At 41.0% G+C, this 16,349-nt stretch overlaps 1 protein-coding gene across 1 annotated transcript in view; it reads left to right on the plus strand.

Moving 5' to 3' along the window:
• Mtr (5-methyltetrahydrofolate-homocysteine methyltransferase) overlaps positions 1-16,349 on the plus strand; it is an 87,100-nt gene that overhangs the window by 58,768 nt on the left and 11,983 nt on the right. Inside the window, exons 19-25 of the mRNA XM_051194752.1 lie at positions 239-328; positions 1,557-1,709; positions 2,707-2,814; positions 4,037-4,137; positions 11,010-11,077; positions 11,579-11,699; positions 15,353-15,434. Of these exons, the coding sequence (XP_051050709.1) occupies positions 239-328; positions 1,557-1,709; positions 2,707-2,814; positions 4,037-4,137; positions 11,010-11,077; positions 11,579-11,699; positions 15,353-15,434 (723 nt within the window). The remainder of the gene's footprint in view (positions 1-238; positions 329-1,556; positions 1,710-2,706; positions 2,815-4,036; positions 4,138-11,009; positions 11,078-11,578; positions 11,700-15,352; positions 15,435-16,349) is intronic.

Consider the following 16,349-nt stretch of genomic DNA (forward strand, 5'->3'; position numbering starts at 1 on the left):
TCAGTTGTTAATTTTTAGGAAAGAAAAAGTACAACCATTCCTTTCTCTACTGAAAGTTCAAATTTTAAAAGGTTTTTTTTTTCTTTTTCCCTCAACATTTACTTCAATCTTGATTCATGTTTAACACCCTGGAGTCTGGGAACTTAAGGCACTGATTTTTTTTTTTTTTTTATTATTTGCTGCAGATAATTTACTATGTATCATTTGTACTCACTCTTTGGTCTTAATTTTAATTCAGACTCATGGCAAAGGAGGGAAGAAAGTCATCCAGACAGATGAGTGGAGGAATGGCTCCATTGAAGAGCGTCTTGAGTATGCTCTCGTGAAGGTGAGTCCCAGAGCCTGTGCAGGCAGCTTGGTGACTCATGGCTCCCTGGTGCCATTGCTGACAGCACTTGGAGGGGGCACTGCTCTAGACTTTGGACTATCGATCCATAACCTGCAGGATCTGTTTCCCAGTGCTGTTTGATAGTTCTCACAGGTGTGTGTGGAAGATGCTCTGGAACTCATTGGCTGTAGTGTACAAGATAGGCACACATACACAGCAAGGACTTGCCCAGGCACTTAGTAGTTTTAAGTGAGAACCCTTTCTAGATCTCACAGTAGTGGCTCTTCCACAATATATAGAATTTTAGATGAGACAAGTAATTTCTTGACCACAGTTTCTACATTCATGATTCTGGAAAATTCCAGAGGGTTTGTTTTTGTTTTTGTTTTTTTTTTTTTTTTAAAGGCTGTAGAATTTAACTTTTAATTCTTAGCCCTTCTGAGCATCATATATTTCAGTTTGTAGACCTACAGTTTGTGTCGTACAATCTTTGGATCCTCAGCTTTAGAGACTTGTCAGCAAAGGTCAGCAAGTCAGGGAAGGAAAGCTCTGTTTGTTTTTTTTTTTTTTTAAAGTTTTTTAAAGTCACCTAAGAGCCTTTCTAGTGTTGAATCCTGTTCTAGCAAGTAGTATTATATAGTGAGAGAAGATGCTGGTTTATTTGAGAGAAGATGCTGGTTTATTTGAGAAAGGATCTTACTGTGTTCCTCACCATGTAGAGCAAGCTGAGCTTGATTTCACAAGGCACGTCCAGTGCCTCCTAAGTGCTAGGACTAAAGGCATATATCACCACACTTCATTGAGCAGAGAGATACTGATTTTATAGAGATGCTTATTTATTAGCATATAATCCGTTGCTGAGGCTTGAACCCAGATACTCGCACATGATAAGCACCTACTCTACCATTGAGCTACATTCCCAGTCTTCACTAATACCTCACTTTTCTGAGTTACTTTCTATTGATAGCAAGGCAGTATAAATAAGCGATGTCACAGTGATTGTCCAAATAAACAGGAGGTTGGTACTTTCTTGATTCTGTAAGTGAGGAAACCAAAACTTAGTAAATTACCTGCATTAGTGATGAGAACCCGAACTCAAACTCAGTCAGACTGATTATTGGATTCCTGCTCTTAAGCATCTCTCTGATTCATTCTTTGATTTTGACCCTAATACAACCACTTGTTTGTTCCCTTACCCCCTCCTTTTTCTTTCTGTTTTTCTTTTAAGGGCATTGAAAAGCACATTGTTGAAGATACTGAAGAGGCCAGGTTAAACCGGGAAAAATACCCCCGACCTCTGAATATAATTGAAGGGCCTCTAATGAATGGCATGAAAGTGGTTGGTGATCTTTTTGGAGCTGGAAAAATGTTTCTACCTCAGGTTGGCAAAACACAAATGTTAACCAGTCTCTTTCTCTGTTTTTCAGTAAATAGTGAGTTTGAGTATTTTCTGACTTTGCAGCTTAGGCCTTTTATCTGATCACTCCTTCTCTGGGTATATTTAGGAATCATCTCTTGCCAGTCCATCTGGAGAGTGTGTAGTGGTTAGAAAGTTCGCAGACATTCTTTGTACCATAATCTTCATGTTCTATATTTCAGTGCCACCTCAACCGAGGATAAATATAATGTTAATACTATCATTTGACTTGACAAACTAATGGCTATCTTTAAGAATCCATATCTTGAAAATATGTTATTCTTTTAAATAGTGAGACTTTATTGATATGTTTTTAAGTAAATACAGGACTTCTTATAAAGCAACTACTAAAACTATCATACGAATCCTGCTGAGCTTCTGGGTTAGGGGCTCTGAAGCATATAAAAAACTAACAGAGCCTCTTCTGTCATAACCTCAGTTTTAAGTGAGTTACAATACTGGGTATTTATAGAATGATGGAGCTTAACAGATGCATAGAATTCAGAGACACAGTGGAAGGACTTTAGGCAGGAAAAAAAACCTACTGAGTAATAGTTCAGAAACAGAAATGATAACCTTTGGTTTGTGTTTGGTTTTCCTCTTGCTGTGCTTCATTTATTAGTGTTCCTCACAGGGATCTAATTCCTCATTCTACTCACTATTAGAAATCTGGGATGGTGCAATAATTTTTTATATTTATTTATTTATTTATTTATTTCCTTTTGGTTTTTCGAGATAGGGTTTCCCTGTGGCTTTGGAGGCTGGCTGAGCTAGCTTTGTAGGCCAGGCTGGCCTCTAACTCACAGAGATCTGCCTGCCTCTGCCTCCCTAGTGCTTGGATTAAAGGCATGCCTCACCACCACCCAGCTAATTATTCATTCTTAATTGGGTTTGAAGTTTCCCAAGTCAACGGGCAGTCATGTGATAGTTTGCTAATGATTCCTGACTCTCCTTTTTCCAGGTTATAAAGTCAGCCCGTGTCATGAAGAAGGCTGTTGGACACCTTATCCCTTTCATGGAAAAAGAGAGAGAAGAAGCTAGAATGCTCAATGGTTCTGTTGAAGACGAGGCAAGTCATTTTGTCCAGGCCTGGAGCCTTTTCAGGAGCTGTTTTTGTGGGGTTAGAAGCCTCATCAGTATGGCTTTTATGCAGCTGGTGCCCCTTTTCCACCTTTATGTGGGTGGGCTCAGGACATTGAACTCAGGTCTGTAGGTTTTTACAGCAGGTTCTTCCCCTGCTGAGTCAACTTGATGGCCATGTTCATGTTTGCTTGTGTCATGTTTGCTTTTAGAAAGCTCTCCCCCAAATACTTTTTGGTTCTTGTTGCACCAGAGTAAGCCACTAGTCTTTTACTTTATTCAGAACCCTGTGTAGTTCAGGCAACTTCAGCCTCTAGAATTCTAAATTTGCAGTTGGCTGAATTAGAGACATGACACTTGCCTTGCCTCCCATTTTCTTGTTTCATCTGTGTACAAAAGAACTGTTTTTGAGAAATACAAGATTTTTCTATATTCTCTCCATTGGGCTGCTTTCAAAATTTGAGGGAACTCTGCAGTTTGCCAGCTCTTCCCTTACAACAGGCTTTCTTTTGGGCCACCAACCAGTTCCCAAATCATAACACAGAGATTTAATATTAGTAATGAATGCTTGGCCTTTTGTAATGCTTGTTTCTTGCTAGCTCTTATAATGTAACCTGTTTGCTTTCATCTGTGTTTATGCTTTCTTTCCTCCTGTATGTCCTACTCCATCTAACTGAATGGCACTGGACTTCTCTCTTTTTCCCTCATTCTCTCCTCTCTTCTCTTTTCTATTTCTCCTTCTACTTACTCTCTCTGCTGTCAGCCCCACTTAGCTCTCTCCTGCCATTTAGCTCTTTATTAGACCAACCAGGTACCTTAGGCAGGCAAGGTAAAACAGCAACACATTTTTACGTAATTAAATGTAACATGACATAGTTAAATATTCCATAGTACTCCCTCCTTTCCAACTCCTAGAATATACCTTGGCAATATCCCAGGGTTAAGGATGTGGTCTAGCTGTAGGACTGTGTCTGTGACTGTTGACTCTTTCAGATGCTAGAACCTATAAGCTTGGTTGAAATCCCTGGGCTGACATTCGAGGCAGGCCTCTGGAACTTCTGGGAGGCACAGAGCTCCAAATAGAAAACTGTTACTTGGGTGGTCTTGGCTTTTATTCCTCTGCCATCACCTGTGTGACTCTTGAGAAGAAGATGGTCTTCCTTGGGAACCCTCCCCACCCCCCATGCTCATCTGCTTGCCTCACTTTGCAGGACCCTTACCAAGGCACCATTGTGCTGGCCACTGTTAAAGGTGATGTGCATGACATAGGCAAGAATATAGTTGGTGTGGTGCTGGGCTGCAATAATTTCAGGTAAGTTGAGATCTTACTTCCCCTACAAGTTAGAAATGTAAATTGTGTTATCTTTTACTGGATGAGAAAGCTGGCATAAAGTATGGCCATGGATAAGGTGTTTTTTGGTCTACAGCTATGAATACAGCACTTTTTGTTCATAATTATGTAATTATGTATCTCTTACGTATTTGTTAAGGGCATAAAGAATAAGCAGCAATCCCTAGAGGTTAGGCATCCAGGAGGCTTCTTGAGAATGTGTATTGTACATAGTCTCTATTAGTTGCTCATTAGGCTTGTCTTAGGGTTTCTCTTGCTGTGATGAAACACCATGACCAAAAAGCAAGTTGGGGAGGAAAGGGTTTATTCAGCTTACATATCCATATTACTGTTCATCACCAAAGGAAGCCAAGATAGGAACTCAAGCAGGTCAGGATCCTGGAGGCAGGAGCTGATACAGAGACCATGGAGGGTTGCTGTTTATGGGCTTGCTTTAATTGGCTTGCTCAGTCTGCTTTCTTATATAACTGAGGTTACTAGCCCAGGGATGGCACCACCCACCATGGGCTGGGCTTCCCCCATTAATCATTAATTGAAAAAAATGCTTTATAGCTGTATCTCAAGGAGGCATTTCCTCAACTGAGGCTGCTTCCACTGATTACTCTAGCTTGTGTTAAGTTGACACAAAACAAGCCAGTACTATTTTCCACCCAGCAAACTGCCAGGTTTTAGTCCAGGGTTCTTACTAGAGCTGGCTTCTTAGGAAGGCTTTGCCTTTGCTAATCTCAACATCCTATGTGTTTCTTATTGATTATACTAGTGTTCTCTAAGGAACAGAATTGATAGAATGAACGGATTATCTAACTATATATTAGTAAAGGATATATTAGTTAGAGAGGCTTACAGGCTATGGTCCAAGTAGTTTAATAGTGACTGCTTCCTGACTGAAAGGCCAAGGGTCCAGTAGTTGTTTGGTCATTGAAACCGGCTGTCTCAGCTGTCCCAAACTGGTGCTGGAGTCTCAGGAGGTCCTAGAGAACTTGCCGTTTCCACCCATTTTTGAATCCCAAAGAAGTAGGTTTTACTACTTAGAGTTGGGACAAACAGACAGAAGGCAATTACTTCCTTCTTCTGTGTCCTTTTAGGTGGGCCGCCACTAAGCAAATATGGTCCAGATTTAGGGTGAACCTTCTGAATTTAAATGACCCGGATTTAGGGTGGATCTCCACCCTAATCCAACCAAGAAAAATCCCTCACATGTACACCAAGCTGCTTGGGTTTTAGATTCTTTCAAGTGTAGTCAAGTTGACAACGAAAATTGGCCATCACAGTGACAATGTAGTTTTTGGAATGCTATATTCAGGTAAAACCCCTTTTTGATATCTCATAATGAATTCATACCAAGGTTATTTCAAGATGAGCTAATGGCTTATATTAAGTTTATATTTTCCCAACTTCACAATATGTTTCAATGAAAAATTACTAATGCTTGTCATGCCATCAATCCTTTGGCATCATGGGCTACTTTCCACTGTGCCTTTTCTCTGATGGAGGAGTCTGCTGGTGCTATGGTTATCTCTTTTGTGTTCTCATTTGTGCTGTCAGCTAACAGTGAGCCTTCCCAGCCTCTGGTCTCTCAACACTGGACCTATCTCTGTCTGGAACACTGATTAGATTCCATTCAGGAAGGCTGAGGCTGGTTGTGTCAGGAGGGCAGCTTTCCTCATGGACAGTCTTTCTACCTTTCCTAGTCTTGAAAATCAGGACTACAGTTTCTGCCATCAACTTATTGTTCATTAAAATGACAAGTCAGCCCTTGTTCTGTGGTGTCACTTAACTACCAGTATTGTGTAGACCTGCATCAACTTTAATTGTAATGGCTCATTTTGTGTTCTAAATTTCCATTGAGAATTATTAGATAGAATATTCAAGTGCTTTTGATCAGATTATTGACTGCATAATAGTTTATTTTAAAAATACTATCAACTATGGGAGGGACAATTATGTACTTTCCCTATTTAACACTAATTGTATAAGAAAATCTGCACAACAGAGAACTACTATAAGTCAAGGGCAGGTGATGCTAATCCAGCTTCCTTTAGGTTCCTCAATTGGACCTCACAAGGTCATTGATAATTTAGAGGCCCTTCACTTGTCCTATTTTGATGAGAGGACTTTCAGAAATTTAGTTTTTAAAAATAGAAATGGGCTGGGTGTGGAGGTCTTTAATCCTAGCAGGTGGGTGGATCAACATAGTGAGTTGATCCAGCCCAAGTAAGTAAATAGAGCAAAAGCTTCCTTCCAGGTCCTTTTATGTGTGTTTTCACCAGAAGGTATGGCCCAGATTAAAGACTTCAAATGATCCAGATTTAAGGTGGGGGTGGGCTAGCTGGGGGGTGGGGGGGTTGGGGTAAAAAAGCAACAGCAGGTAGGTCCTGTGAGTACTGCCTAACCAAGTAGAGGCAACAACAAAAATCACAGCTGGGTGCTGGACTGGTAGGATGCTTCCATCTAGTGGTGGGATGTGTGAATTGCCTCTGAAAGTCACACATCCCACCAGGTATGGAACTCAGGATGTCAGGCAAATAACTACTCACTGAGCCATCTCACCGGCTCTTAGAGCTCTATTCTAAACAATAAGGAAGAACATAGAAAAATTAACATTTTTTTTTTTACAACTTTCTTCTCTACTCTCTTCCCTTCTCATTTTTCTTTCTTTTCACAAGAGGTTTTACTGTGTAGTCTAGGGTGGCCTTGAAATTGAGTTCTTCCTGTTTTAGCCTTCCAAGTGTTGGGACTGCAGATGTATACCACCACACCTAGGTAAATTTTAATTTTTCCTCGCTTTAGTCTTTTCTGTGGTAGAAAACAATATTGTACTGAGGGAGACCCACAGACATGGAGTATACACCGCTCACAGTACGCAAGGGGATAGTAAAGGAAGTGGTGAATGGAAGGAAACCAGAGAGAGGGAATGGCAGGGATGGACCTAGTCATACCCCCCTCTAGGCCCCAGGAAGTGCATAGAGTTTTAGCTGACCGTGGCTCTGAACCATCATGGTCTAGGATCAGCCTAGGCTGATCCTTTCTTCCCTACATCTAGCTGATAATACTGACTTATGTTTTTCAAAGTGCGCCTCCAGTCAAGTGTTTCCCGAGGTCCCTCTAGCTGTTTGGCTTCAGCGGTCTTCACATATACTAGAAATGCCTCCACTGGAGCACTTGTCATGCAGGAGTCTTAGTTCAGAGATTATGTTTCATTTTCACAGTCATGCCTTTGGGGATGCCCGTCTGGGACAGCCCAGTGCTAGATTGGGACTCAAGGCTAAGCTTTCTATGTGTAGAAAATTGGCAATACTCCAGTTCTGTTTGCAGTCATTTCCCAGTCAGACACCTTAGAGGCAGGTTAAGAAGTTGCAGGTTGACATTGCTTCCCAGTCCCTTGCTCACTGTCCTGGGTCTGCTTCACTGACAGTGCTGTCTCTCTTTTCTGGCTCTTTCTTTGCAGACTATCCTCATGCACAAGAATGCCTCCAGGCTCAGCCCTTGGGCTGCTCCTCGGTCTAGGATGGTACCTCTTAACCTTTCCTGTCCCGTCCCTTCACATCTTAGGGAGACTCAGGTCAGGGGAGGGTAGCTTTGGCTCAAGTCCTGCATTTGCAGGGAGCTGTCTGGTAGTATTGGTATTAGAGGTACAGGAATCCTCAAGTAGTAAGGCCCAGGATGGGCTCAGCCTCATCATCTATCCAGTGCTTTGACTCTGATAAGGCCCATTGTCTTCATGTGAACCTCTTTTCCCAGACTCCAGATGTACATGGTCATGGTACTGCTTAAAGGACTCCTTTTGGATTGAAATAGCAAACTGATACTTTGAAAATGGAGTTAGTTGCTATTATCTTAAGAATACCTCTCTCTGGCTGGAGAGATGGCTCAGCAGTTAAGAGCACTGACTGCTCTTCCAGAGGTCCTGAGTTCTAGTCTCAGCAACTACATGGTGGCTCACAACCATCTGGTGTCCTTTTCCTTCATGGAGGCATACATGCAGGCAGAACTCTGTATATAACCCAAAAAACAAAAACGCTTCTCCCTAAATAACCAGTTTCAAAACACTACTCATACCAAACCCTTGTGTGTTCCTGGCTTCTCTTCTTCCAAGCTTCATGTAATACAATATTTGCAGGGTATGGCCAGCTTACCACCCATAGCCAGACCATTGTTGTTTGATGCCTGGGTTTGTGTAGCAACCTAACCAGTCTCTGCTTTTTCTCTGGACTTTTCTGGTTCCAAGTGACTCTGTTTGACTGGAACCACTCTTACTCCACTCAATGCCTGCAGTGCCTTCTCTTATCAGAGAATCATAGTCCTTGACCTGGTCTGCAAGGTCTTTTTTCAGGGTGTAATCTGAGAACTGCGTGGATCTTGTTCTGCCAATGAACACAATCGCTGAGAAATACAGGCCAGTTTCCAGTTGGGCTCAGTTGCAAACAGCATGGGTTCCATTTTGTGATGGTGGCTCTTGACCCTGGGTCTAAGAAGCCCTCTGCTCCTTTGGGTGTGTGTGGTATATAGTTTGTGTCCTTTGCCCTCCAACCTTCTCCCTTTGTCTGTTCAACCACCCCAGTCACCTGGATTTTCTTCATGCATGTAAGACATGCCTGAAAGTAGCAAGATAAAACGCGAGAACACAGTGAGAGCAAGTTAATTGTCATTATTCTGATGATTTTTAATCAGATTTAAAAACATAATACAGGGCTGGAGAGACAGTTCAGCCGTTCATTAAAGGCCAGAAAATGTCAAAACCATATGATGTAAAGAATCAGCTTGGTGGTGCATACTTTTTTGTCTTGATTTAAAAACTATTTGCTCTTTTTCCTAGTTTTATATTCAGCAGTGTATACTTAGTCATCTTAAACAAAAGCTCTTTAGTTACTAGATTTTCTTTACTATGTTAAAAAATAACAGTAATCTAGGAGTTATCAGCTCCAGCATCTATCTGTCATTGACAGTTCTAACAGAGCCCAGTGACTTGCTGTCAACCTGAAATTGTTTCACTTTCAGTTGAGGGTTCCATAGTTTTGGTTAATTCAAAACAAAACAAAACAAACCTCATGTAAAAAAATACCAAGATACCAATCCGTTAGTATAAGAAGGTTTGTAGTAAACCTGATAAGCAAGCCTACGGCCCACTTCCATGTTCAGCACTCACTATTGACAACTGATACTATGTTCTAGAGATGTTCTTAACTAAAAAAAAAAAAAAAAAAAAAAAAAAACACAAAACAACGACCACAAACAAAAAGCAAAACCCAACAAAACAAAACTTTAAGCTTTTGTTTGTTTTAAGACCAGAGTTTGACTATATAGCCCAAGCTATCCAGGAACTTGCTAGATATAACCCAGGCTGGATTCCAATTCAGGGCAATCCTTTTGCTCACCCTTCTGAGTTCTGGGATGCACTACTACACATACCTGTCAGTTTTGGTTTGGTTTTAAGAATTTCTGATAATAAATGAAAATGCATGCTCTAATTTTTAAAACATGTAACAGATATGCTAAGGTTAAGTGAAAAAAATACACAGTACAACTTTCTTAAGATAACATGGAGTATAATAGGCAGAAGGTCTTCAGAGACTTCCTAGTTTCTACCAGTTCCAGATTGTGTACCTCTCTGAAATTCTTCAGGATTATTCTGCTCCCCAACCCCCTTTGTTTTTAATAGTTATTTTAAAACTTAGGTGTATGTGTTTGCATGCCTTGGAGACCAGAAGAGGGTATTAGGTTCCCATGAACTGGAATTACAGGGGGTTGTGAGTCACTTAATATGGCTGCTAGGATTTGGACTATGATCCTCTGCAAGAGCATCAAGGGCTTTTTAGCTGCTGAACCATTTCTGTAGACCCTGCTCTCTGTCCTGTCTTGGTGCTTGCCCACCAGAGTTGTCTTTCTGTTTGAGACCCGCTGACCTGTCTTGGTGCTGGCTGTGAGTCACTCTGTCTTCCCTTCCTTGCTTATGTGTAGGGCCTAACCTCTTCCTGTGCTTCCTCTCTGCTGGCTCCCACCAGCACCTTTTTTTCTGGCCTCAATGGACGAGGCAATAGGTTTTTGTCTTAGTTTCTTATTCATACCCCAACTCCACTGCCAATAAATTGAGTGATGGGACCTTGTCTTAAAATGATTCCTTTTTAAAAATGGGTATGTGGAGTAGTACTTACAATAAAGAGTTAAGGTGAAGGTTTAGATTGCCACTCAATAATCACAATACAGTGGAAACAACCCGGGTGTCTATTAGTCGATGAATGGGTAAGAATGCAGTGTGTCAGTCAGCTGTCTGTCACTGTAGTAGGTACCTGTAACTTATAGGGAAGGTTTGTTTCAGCTCATAACTTTAGAGGTTTCAGCCCCTTGTTGGCCCTGTTGTTTTTGGTCCTATGACAACACAGTGTCATGTAAAAGCCTCAATACCCAGGATGTGAAAAATCAAGGAAAGCATGGGGATCCTGCTTCAACAACACAAAAATAAAAATAAATAAAAATGCCAAGCTGGGAGCCAAGCCTTTAAAATACTGACACATTTCAGATGGAAACTGTAGTATCTATACAATATAATATTATTCTTCTTAAAAAACAAAACAAAACAAAAAACCAAACTAATGTGGGGGTTAGGGATTTAGCTCAGTTGTAGAGTGCTTGCTGCACAAGGCTCTGGGTTCAGTCCTCTGTTCTAGAAAACAAAACAAAACAAAAACCAAAGGGGGAGGGGGGATACTAACATGGATGACTATGGTTCCAATTTATATTAGAGCAGCTTTTAGTGGCTAAAACTAAAATGTTCATTTCAGCTTTGTCTCTTCTGGGCTCTTGTTAACTTTCTGACATCTCATTTCCTGCCTCAGAGTTATTGATTTAGGAGTCATGACTCCCTGTGATAAGATACTTCAAGCAGCTCTGGACCACAAAGCAGGTACTGTGCCATAGTCTGCTGGGTGTAGCATTCAGCATTATTCTCCTGAGAAGAGTCTGTTGGAGAATGGTAAAGCCCAGCTCTGAGGGACATTCAGGCAGCCAGCTGCACTGCAGGCTGTCAGGGTTTGAAAGAGGTGTGTGAGTGTCCATGGGCCTCCTGCCTTCTAGAGGTGGAGTGGGCTAGCTTCTTAGAGGAAAACAGTTGGGTTCGATTCCCCCCCCCCCCCCCCCCCCCCCCGGTAGTTATTTTTGTAGTCAAGTCTGAGATTATCATGAACTAGAGATCATTTCTCTTGTGTGGCTTCCTAAATCTGTTGCAAATATTTTTGCTGCTAATTTAAGTTACACTTCTTATTACCCAAAACAAATACTGAATTCCTAGAATTAGAAATTGACATGTTATGTTTTCTGATCTTCAGTACAAAATTTTTAAAAAATGGTCTTTTTTCTTTCATTCTCATTCTCACTGGTTTTTTTTTTTTTTTTTTTTTAACAATAGACATAATTGGCTTGTCAGGACTCATCACTCCATCCCTGGATGAAATGATTTTTGTTGCCAAGGAAATGGAGAGGTTGGCTATAAAGATTCCATTGTTGATAGGAGGAGCAACCACGTCAAAGTAAGTCAGTGTGATGATCTCTATACTCACTTTGAATTCTCTTCGATGCCATTGTTTATGACCATGGGGAATTTACTTAGCACATTGTCTCCTTGTTGTATAGCTTTCCATTCTTTCACTGGGAAGTGTTAGAAGGCTTCTGGAGCCCACTCTGGGAAACTCCTTTGTGATTACCCTGTTTTGGCTTGTAGTTATCTTTTCCGTAATCTTTTTTCTTCCAGGCAGCTCCTAAGAATTATAATGTACTCTTAACCCTCTTGAAATCAGACTGAATAGCAAAATTGTGGGTTTTTTGTTTTGTTTTGTTTTTTCAGAAAGATGTTTCTTGAACTTATGCCTACTCTATTCAAGCAGGAGTCTTGCTAAGTAATTACAAATCCCCTTGAAGACACTCTGACCTTGTAATAGAGACACACTAATGAAAATGAACTAGGAAGTCAGTTAGTGTAAAAGGCATAAAGAGGAGGATGTCCACATTGAGTCACATGGCAGTGTTTGGTTCAAGTTCTTCCTGGAATCATGGTCATGGCAAGAGACACTGGGCTTTTGCAGCATTTCTTACATGGAAGACTTGATGGTTGGCAGGCGATAATATCAAGCTGGAACACTCAATTTGGTGGTTCCACAGTGTGCAGATTTTCTTTCTTTGTTTCCTTTTTCTAGTGCAAAAGTGAAATAATAGGTATTTTGGAGCTCCTCCTAGAGTGAAAAATTTCTTTTGAGGGATTGGCTCATGTGACTGGAAGGTCTGGAATGTGTAGGCTGGAGACTCTGGCAGGAGCCACCAGACAAAAGAAAAATTCTCCTAAGACCCCTGGTTGCTTCTTCTCAGATGATCACGGGTACTGCAGTGGCTAATTATTCCCTTTGCCAGATGACAGTTAAGGACTTGTATGATTTCATGAGACAGATTTCTGAGGGTGATAAGCTGTGACATTTCCAGTAGCAGCATGAACCAGACCTGTGCTCCCAGACATTTGAGTACAAGACCATTCAGTCTTTAGAAAGGCTGAAGGTTAGGGGTCAGAGACTAATGGGAGTATTCTTGAAGTGTCCCTTTTAAACCTGTATTTATAAAAGAGAAAACCAACTGTTATTTTATCTGCAGTATGGTGATGTGGTATTACATGTGGGAACTTAATGGAAATCTAACCTTGTTACAGACAGAACTTCACAAGGTATACATCCTGAAAGTCAGCTGTTAAATTTAACTAATGTATAGCCAGTTACACTGTTTTAGTTAGGGTTTCTATTGCTGTGATGGAACACCATGACCAAAAAGCAAGCTGGGAAGGAATCCAGCATATACTTGCACATTGCTGCTCTTCATCAAAGGAAGTCAGCACAGGAACTCAAACAGGACAGAATCCATGGACATGCTGCTTATAGGCTTGCTCCTCATGACTTGCTCAGTCTGCTTTCTTATAGAACCCAGAACCATCAACCTGGGGATGGCCCCACCCACAGTGAGCTGGGTTCTTCCTCAGCAGTCACTAATTAGGAAAATATCTTACAGCTGGATCTCTTGGAGGCATTTCTTTTGTTGTTTTGTTTGTTTGTCTTGTTGTTTTTTTTTTTTCCATTTGATGTCCTAACAGCCTCTCCCAAATAACCACAAAGAGGCTTAATATTAGTTATAAACGCTTGGCCAATAGCTCAGACTTGTTACTAGCTAACTTTTACAAATTTAACACATTTGTATTAATCTACATTCTGCCACATGAAATTACTGCTCTTTTATCTTGCACCTTCTGTTTCCTCTCGTGTCTCGCTGGCAACTCCTCCGACTCCTCCCTTCTTCTTCCCACTGTCCTTAATCTGGTTTTTCCACCTAACCTTACCCTGTCCAGCTGTTGGCCAGTCAACTTCTTTATTAAACAAATCACAGTGACACATAGTATAAAAGAATAGTCCACACATTTCCTCAACTGGGGCTCCTTCCTCTCTGATAACTCTAGCTTGTGTCAAGTTGATGCAAAACCAGTCAGTAGGTTTTGCAATTTCCTTTTTTTTTTTTTTTTTTTTTTTTTTTTAAATTTAATGGAAAGTCACATTGTTGTAAGGTAGAGATAATTTTCTGAGTGTGTTTAATCAATCAGAAGTAAGGTGATTTTATCCTCCTCTTTACTTTGACCATGAGTTTTTGGTAGGGAAGCTTAAAATGTAGGGTGTGTAGGATTTCATGGAATGCAATTTTGAAGCTGTTCTTCTGTTTCCATCTTGATTTTTTTCATCTCTATTTTTTTTCTCCTTTGGTTTTAAAAAGTGTGAGAGTGTGTGTGATGGTCAGAGGACAACCTTGTGGAGTTGGTTCTCTTGAGTGTGAGTATGCTATGGTGTACATATAGAGGTCAGAGGACAACTTGGGGGACAAGAGTTTTCTTTCTACTATGTGGGTCCAAAGGATTGAGTTTATGTCACCATGCTGACATCTCACTGACTCTTCATCTACCTTTATATGGGCTCGGGGCATTGAATTTAGGTGATCAGGTTTGTGCAGTGAGCACGTTTACTGGCGCTGAGCCATCTCACCAGCCAAGTTAAAGCACCAGCTATGCAGTGTTGATAAAAATATGTTAATTCTAGAGTAGGCCATGGTGGGAAACATAAGATTATAATACACTTTGACTAAGGGAAAGAATATGAAAATAGCTTATTTGGAAGGAGGAAAGAACAGGAAACACCTAGTGGGAACTGCTGTAAGCCATCCTGTGAACCGCTTTTCTCCATCGTCAGGCCCCACTTTAACCATTCAAAGGGAGGCTGTATTTGTTTCCAGTTCTCACTTAATTTTGTATATTTCTTAATGAAATTGTTGATACATAGCCTACACCATTGCTATAAGCACCTAGCAATCAGAACAATATGTTTTAACATGTTAAATGTGATACTTAAGAATTAAGGTTGTTCCTAGTATCTGCACGTTAGAAGTTTGGCAATAGAAACTTGGGGCTGAGCAAATCTCAGTGCAATATTTTGTTACTTCTATGCTTTGTTTTAATTAATTGATTCACTTTTGTGATATTAGGGATTGATTGAGCCTAGGACTTTCTGCATTGTAGCAAGAGTTATACCCCTCAACTGTATTCCTGCCTCTTTCTGTTTTTTGTTGCATGTCGGGTCTGGGGTTTCTTTTTACAAGTAGGAGGTGGGGTGAGGCCAAGGGTATAGATGTCTCTCTCAAAGAGGAAGCAGCAGTCAGATCTGTGTCCTATGTCTTCTGCCTGCTTCCTGCTTCCCTGGGGCACTGGCTCTTCTCCCAGCTCATTTGGAAAGAGGAAGCTGACCTGTGACTGCCAGGGACTGGTTCTTCCCTTGGCTCAAGCAGACTGTGATGAGTGCCTGGGCTGGAACTCACTCCTTGTTGTCAGATAACTAAGAACAAACCTTTCTCATTTTGTCAGACTCCATTGGAGCCTAGGCCTATTAGTCCATGTCATTTCACCTTGTTTTCCCATCTCAGGATGATGAAAAGTCATTCTTGGTTTGTAAGGGAAATTTGAAGTTCAATATTGTAAGTAAAGTACCTTGAAGTCTTTTTCTTGAAAATACTGTAGAAACATAATACCTCTAATGGTTCTGAACTCAAGTTGTTTGAGCAAAGAGCCATCAGCACTGATGGGTATGCTTTTTTTCTTGATCCTTATTTTCAGAACCCACACAGCAGTTAAAATAGCACCACGATACAGTGCGCCTGTAATCCATGTCCTGGATGCATCCAAGAGTGTGGTGGTGGTAAGTGTGGGGTCTTTTTATTTGAAATGTGTTGTGAAGAGGGAACAAAGAAAGCATTGAGAGCTGAGGTGTTTTGTCTCGGCAAGTTCTCCTGAAGAAATGTGAAGGAGCAGGTGAAATGCCACGTGGACGTTCGCGGTGTGCCGCTGCAGTGCTTTTCTTGCTGGAAGTAAGCCCTGTTAGCATCCTGTGCTTTCAGGGACGCTGACAGAAGTAAGCAACAGCTGAAGGATGGCACCAAATTGCCTTGCACTTGGACATCTGGCCAGATTGACAGATGCCTTTAATTTTACAAATATTAGTAAATTTCTTTGATCAGTGCTAGAATTTTAAAATGACCTTGTTCCAGATCTAAGAACACTTGACAGGGCCAGCTGACTCAACCAAAAAGCAGCCACCAGATATTCAAAACCCAAAGTACTAGAGAGTTCCTTAGTGCACAAAACAGAAAACCTTGCTCAGGTGTTTTCCCCTGCCCTTCTCTTGTAGTAAATCCCGATTGTCATTCTCATGTGTTTGCTGAGTAATAGGCTACAACAGCTGGGCGACATGTGAGAGAATAATCACATAGTCCTTCAGCTTCCAAGTTACTTGCCTAGAAACTCAGTGTAAGATAGAAAAGAGCTAAGCGGCCTCTTCCGTCCTTAATCCCATTTATAGTTTTCAATGAAAGCATAGTTTGACAACTCAAGATTTTTGTAGGGAAAGACATTTACTGAAGGGCCTGGTGATCTGGGAGACTCTACCAACATGGGGCATTCTGGATGACAGTGACCACGGTTTCTATGCTGTCTTCTGAAAGGAAACATTTCAGATCTGTTTATTCATGTATGTGGAATTTATACAGTAATCACTATTACACTGAGTTGAGTGTATCATGAGGTGTTATTGTGGGGTGGAGGTGGTCGGGTGATG

The sequence above is a fragment of the Phodopus roborovskii genome, unplaced genomic scaffold (assembly GCF_943737965.1).
Source record: "Phodopus roborovskii unplaced genomic scaffold, PHOROB, whole genome shotgun sequence".
NCBI lineage: Eukaryota > Metazoa > Chordata > Mammalia > Rodentia > Cricetidae > Phodopus > Phodopus roborovskii.